Source organism: Pterocles gutturalis, unplaced genomic scaffold (genome assembly GCF_000699245.1).
Source record: "Pterocles gutturalis isolate BGI_N339 unplaced genomic scaffold, ASM69924v1 scaffold6834, whole genome shotgun sequence".
NCBI lineage: Eukaryota > Metazoa > Chordata > Aves > Pterocliformes > Pteroclidae > Pterocles > Pterocles gutturalis.
Window position 1 is genome coordinate 11604 of NW_010135570.1, and position 6715 is coordinate 18318.

General features: G+C 37.9%; 1 protein-coding gene across 1 annotated transcript in view; it reads right to left on the bottom strand.

Moving 5' to 3' along the window:
- POC1B (POC1 centriolar protein B) overlaps positions 1–240 on the bottom strand; it is a gene marked incomplete at its 3' end in the record, with an annotated part of 9834 nt that extends 9594 nt beyond the window's left edge. The window contains exon 1 of the mRNA XM_010081942.1: positions 74–240. Within this exon, the coding sequence (XP_010080244.1) occupies positions 74–219 (146 nt within the window). The remainder of the gene's footprint in view (positions 1–73) is intronic.
- Between the last annotated feature and the right edge of the window lie 6475 nt (positions 241–6715).

Here is a 6715-nt window from a genome sequence, read left to right on the forward strand (position 1 = left end):
CTTGGGTAAAGGCTCCAATATTCACACTGCACATTAACGAAACACAGAGCAAGCATTGCCCAGTTATACTCACATGCAAGGAATCCATAGTCTGACAGTACGATCTTGAGAAGCTGAAGCAAGGAGCTGCCCATCTGGTGAGAACTGTACACTGGTCACCGCTTCCGCATGGCCTACAAATTTGTAAGCTCTGCATTGTGTCTTCAGCTTCCAAACCATAAGAAACCTATCCAAAGAGGAGGTAGCTGGCAAGAAATAAAAGATATTATGAGTCTGCTCACTGGTATTAGAAAAATCAGAGCTGAGGTCTGTGGATTTGGATTCACCAGTGAACTTACTGGATACTAGGGGGAGGGAGCAGTTATTGGGTTTTATTGGATACTCAGCCTGAGGAGAAGCCTGGCAGCCAGCAATGCCAGCACCAGGCTGTTGGAAAGACATCAGAAGACTAGAAGGAGTAAAGGACAATTCTTAACAGGCAGCTCTTCCACATACTAAGCAAACTGGCTTACAAGTACTTTAAAGATATAGAACAAAAAATCCAAAGCAGGATATCATGCACATGTCATCATGTATGAATCCAGACCTGGTGTTACCAAATACTAAGAACAAGAGACAAATTCTTCAGTGATCTCACTTTGATCTCCAAGATGGAGTTTATTTTAAGCATCAAGTGTTTAACTGTGAAAAGACAAGCCAACTTAAACTCAGGATATAATTTCTAACACTTCAGATATCTACACTAAAGTGTATATCCAAGTATGATAATTCTGTAATCCTATTTAAGTACCTATTTTTTAATACTGACATTTGTCTAGTTGAAAAACAATGTGAAGTTGTCACTCTGACAATAGAAAGAGCATGGGGTTTTTTTGCTGTCACTTTACAGAGGGAGCATACTATCTACATCTGAGAAGGCAGACGTAGCTTTTACGAGAGCCTCATCATTTTCAGGAAAATATAAGCAGCAAAAGCAATGAGCAGTTGAGTTAAACTGACAAGTGTGATATTCGTACACCCCTATTATCTTCATCTCTAAGTGCTAGCATGCAGGGAATAAATAAAAACAAGGGATTCACACTCCTACCCCTAGTACAGAAAGGGAGGGAGAGGAAGAACAGGGACCTCCTGGAAGCTGAAGAGGACATGAAAAGGATGACTCTTCTCAACCTCCTTCAGGCACCAACATAGCACAAAGGAATGGAATTTGTTTATTAGCATGTGGGTCAAGGCAAGCCTCGAACAAAATATTAGACAGTACACCCTCTTTAGGGATTTGGCCCAGAGATATATTATTTTTATTCCCAAAAGATTAGTTTCTACTAAAATATGTGGGACCAGACCATCCCTATGCCCATATGAATTGGCCTAAGTTTGACACAGAACAACAGGACAGTTTCCTCCCTTTCCAGAACTCAATTTTACAGTAGACTCTTTCTCAGTGTACTTGAATGACTTCTTTTTTTCCCCTTTGATTCAAAAAAATGTGACCTGGAGTGGCATAAAACAGAAACAAAAGAGTGAAATGTAATCTAAAGCTGAATTTCAAGGTATCAGGTTGTAAACATGAAACAGACAAGACTGATGGTTTCTAAAACAAATAATGCAGGAAGTACCAAGCACCTGTGGTACCTTTTGAACTGCACGAAGGCCATGTAATACCAGCCCTCTTTGCTTTCAGTTCTAAAAACTGAAGAAAATATTTTAAAAGATGACAGTACAATATACTCAAAGCCCGGTTTCTTGTAGCTTGCTCTCTCACAGATGGGTTATCCCAAGATTAATGAGACACAAGCAGTGACCTGAAATTCTCCTCTCCCTGGGACATCCACAAGCATCTTCCTTGTTCTCCCCCAGGACTCCCTGTTGCCTACGCTCACACAGCATCCTCTCCCTATCCTTAGGTAGGTTGCTCTCTTGAAGCTCATTACCATGACTCTCAAAGGCTATTATTATCTCTGATGCTGCAGTTCCAGCCCAGCTGACACCACCCCAGGGGTGATGGAGGGAAGAAGGTCAGGACCTGTGCAGGAAACGGTGAGTGACTGACAAACCCATTGCAGAATTATTTTCCTAAGGCACGCAGGCTGATGTGACTCTGTATTTGAACAGCACAGAAGAGGCATAAACCCAGGCAAAGAAACTCTTAGGTAAATAACTCAGAATCTGTATCCAACTTTAGCTCCTATCCTGCCAAGGACCAGGTCGCTTTACCATTAACAAGCCTTAGTTAAGGCAAGCTATTCCCTATTCAAGGAGGCTGAAATCAATTTTGGTACATATGGCCAACACCTAAGCATTTGCTGTAACAGGAAACATTTTATCTTGGCTAACCACAGACACTAAATACAAGAGTCTGTAAGGTAATGATGTTGCCAGCAATAATTTCCCTTATCAATTCTAATCTTAAAAACAGTCTTATACATGAAAAACATACTACTAGTCATATCAAATAAACTTCTCTATTTATCTTTTTATTCTATTTTAAGAGATTATGTCTACTTTATAACAACACTTCTCCAATTTACTCAAGCACAGTATCCTAAGGATCGGGTCTTAATCCTTTATGCATTTTTCTCCCCTCAAGTTCATGCTGTCCACGTATTTAAGTGTTCAAAAGGAGGGAAGCAAGAACCTTCCAGGACAGATTACACATGGGGTCTTACAACAATGCAGACACAACCCCAACAATGCAGACACAACCGAGTTGACACGTTCTGTCAGCACTTGCCAAGTATGCCAGCACCCTACAGTTGACATTTAATTACCAGACCACCAGTAAATGGTTCACAACAGATTTCCAGGGCTAATTTAAAGGCTTGAAACTGAAACCAAAGAAACACAGAAGGTCCAGAAGAATTTTTTAGGATGGGCTGTACCACAAACAAGTCTCTTGTACATCCTCCTCAGAGAAAACACTATATAACCAGAACCACGTTTAGAGGTTGAAGACAAAATTTGTCTTTGCTGTAGTAATGAAAATATTTGATCAACTGCAAAATACAACCAGAAAGAAGAAAGCTGAAAATTCACCCTGACTTGACTTCAACATGCAACTTAGTCCAGTTTATAACCTCAGTGCTTTTTTTTTTTTTGCTTTTTTTTTTTTTTTTAAACATCAGTGCTATCTGTACACACCCAAGTATAGCTGATATATCTCTAAGTAATTTGCTTTTCCTGTGATGAGTCATAACAGAATTGACAGGAAAGAACAAAGACCTGGCCACATGCAAAGGTCAAGTTTACACGCTGCTTTAAGCTATAAATATTGATGGCATACATTTTCATATATACACGTGTATATATGAAAACATAGGCTGCCACAATATGGAATTACCATTACACCCCTACTTCCCAGAATACCACAGTGACAACTACAAGTTGTACAAAAGATCAAAAGAAACATACTCAGACAGGCTTTGACAGATAGATGTTGGTCACCCTTTTTTCCCCCCCAAATACTGAAGCATCTCCAATATAATTAACTCAGTGTAGGAATTACAGGTCAGACAGAGTACAGGGCTGCACACCTGGCATATGTGTGAATATTCAAACACCATCATCACCAAACCACCCACATGCTTCACAGGCACCTTGTAAATCTCACTGTGATAAGGTGCCACATCACCATACAAACACATTTAACAGTGATTCACAAGATCTCCTACTTGGAGGAAAACAGTTATTAATTGAACACCCGTCAAGGGAATGAATCTGGAATTCTATGCACAGTGGATAAATTACAAGGAACTTCTAATAACTCCCACAAGTTCAAGTTCATGGCAGTTTTTATTGTATACTGCATATATTTACACAAGTGGAAGAGAATAAAAAAGAGGCAGCAGACAAGCCAACATTTAATTATCATTCTGGATTTTATTTTTTCAAAAGAAATCCCAAAGCCCTCATACATTTATTCAGTGTTAAGTTTACATTCAATTTATTTTAAGTCACTTAAAATCAGTAGTTTGAAACATATACAAGTGTTCCCCAAATTTTCAAAGTCTAATAGAATATAAAATCTTTCAGAGTTTCAGATTTTCCAGAAATTTGTACACACTGAAGAACAACTGGGTTGGAATATTTCTGTGTAATTGCTGCAACTCAGTTCAAAACTACTGGAACTTGAAATGGCAAGTTTTTTCCTTCTCTCTTTCTCTCTCCTTCTCTAGGCCCTCCCAACCACCACCCTTTTTATTCACATTGGGAATAAACTGCATTTATTTATTGGGCCCAGGTTATTTGCTTTTGCTTTTTTCCCCCCAACTTAGTTTAAAAAAAAAAATACAAAAAATGAATGGGAGGTGGTAGGGAGAAGGAGGAAGGGTTCAGATACATACAGAGAGAATAACTTCAAACTTTAAGAGGCAGATTCACTTAGACTTATTGCTTAAGTAGATAAGGAACACTTTGAATGTCAGTTTTAACATGAAGGTAGTTCTTCATATGAAATGTAGTTTTTGAGAAGTCCTAAAAAATTAATTGTATAAAAGTTGCATAGTCTATATTCACATCATTTAATTACTTTAATCTGAGGAAACATGCATTGCACATACTTATGCTCTGCCACGTAGGAGAACCCAGGCCTTTTTCCTGTTCTTTCTACTGAATGCAACACTCTACAGCAAGCTTTTCACAAAAGCACATACTTCCTATAATTTATTGCCCCAGCAAATAATGACTTGCTGCCTTTTAAAATTTGATAAATGGTTCACAACTTGCAGATCCACAAAAGAATTCCTTGCTGCAGAGTGGAATGGAATTTTTCAGGAATGTCTCCCTTATATAGTAAAGAAGTTCCCTTTTTTTAAAAAAAAAATTAAAACACAGCTTAGGGAAAAAGAAAAAAGAACAACAAAAAAAATCAAACTGCAAGCAACCTCCTAAAAATAAGTTAATAACTTGAAACAATTCATGCCACACAGTGGCAAGCATTTTTAGCATGATTCAACGCTACAACCCCATCTCCAAGTCTTCTTCCTGTTCTCCTTCTGTCTTAGCCTGATTCCACCCAAACCTCTTCAACTATTTAAAACCGCTAAGATTGAAGAATACATCTTAATTTACTGTTGCTTTATTTTTGGCAAATCTTCATTTATTTCAGGTCTCACCTGCTCCCTTTTAACCCTTCTACCTACTAACACCTGCAGCAAAATGCACACATACTACATTCCTCAAGTATCCAGATTCTTGTTGCTCACTAGCTCAAGTTCCTACCCACCAGCCCCATGTCAGGGGGGGTACATTTATCACTTCAGTGAAAGTAATCAAAAAAGCTGGAATGCCTTAAACATTAAGATAAGTGCTCAACTTAAATCATATGAAGCTAAAAACACAGATACTAACACAAGATTATTTTTTTTTCCAAGTACATAATGTATCTATTGCATCTACTGTCTATAATCACACTCAAAATGGATTGGTGACATGATTCAAGAATCAATATTTCTTAAAACTCAGCATAACAGGACATAGAAAACCTTCTAAAGAAGTTGTTCTGTAAACCACCTAAACAACAAACCTTGCTTTCCTCCAAGATTCCTCCTTTGCCTTTTCAGCTCCCTTCACTTCAGGAACTCCAGCTTACCAACCTCACCTGAAGTCTGCAGCATATGCTGCATTATTTCAAAACTCTACCTAGGGCTGATGTATGTTGCCAAAATACACGATGCAAAATAAAACAGCCCAAGTTTTCCTCTGTGTATCCTTCCTCTACCCCACTGGCAATCCAAAAAAAAAAAACCAAAAAAACCAAAACCCAAAAAAACCAAAAAAACCCCACAGAATAGTCACATAAGCTATGTCTCCCCAGGATGCTAGGCTTAACACGGAGAAGTTTGCACAAAGGCAAGGTAAATATTAAATATATAGCTAAGAAACATCAGTAGCTAATGCAATTCTGTGCTTTCTCTCCTTTTCTATTACCTTTAAACATAATTCTTACTTGTAGCCATACCTATTTCTTACCATTTGTGGTACCACCAGGATGTCCTTGGTTCCACTGCTACACTTTTCTCTGAAGGCTCTCTGACTCACCCTCATGAGGCACGTTTTCAATAATAGACACAAGACTGCAAAACAGCGCCGAAGCCCATCTGCTTAAAAAACCTTCCTTTTCTTCAATGTAGTACAGGCAATTGTCACCTCAAAACCCTTATGAGCATGTAAATTCCCAGAAAACTGCAGAATATTACAACACTTATGATTTAACTTTCTACATCGATGTTGATTCAATTACATGCTACTGTAGCATTACTTAGGGTGTTAGATACACGTTATAATGTATCTGCAACACAGGTCAGTTAATTCCATTGCAAGAACCTTGACTTTTACTTCTGTAAGTGAAGATTCTTTACTTTCATGTAACATTATCTTGCAGGTTTAATGTGTATTTTTTTTAAAGAAAAAAAAAAATCCCTCCTCAGTCTACTCAAAAGCCTTTGTTTTACCACAATCAAGACAAATCAAAGTAAGAAAACAACAGATCAAAATTTTACAAAAATAAAAGGCATTAGACCTGTATTCAGCATTTTAGAAACTAAACCCCAGTATTTACTTTTGCTTTCCATACAGTTCACCATAGCAAATATAGTTTCTACATCACTACAGACACATTTGAAGACATTCCAAGGCATACAATCAGATGTTGCTATCTGCACACGCATGTAAAAACCTTGGAGATCACAGTTCATTTGATTCGTACTTTTAGCAGTGA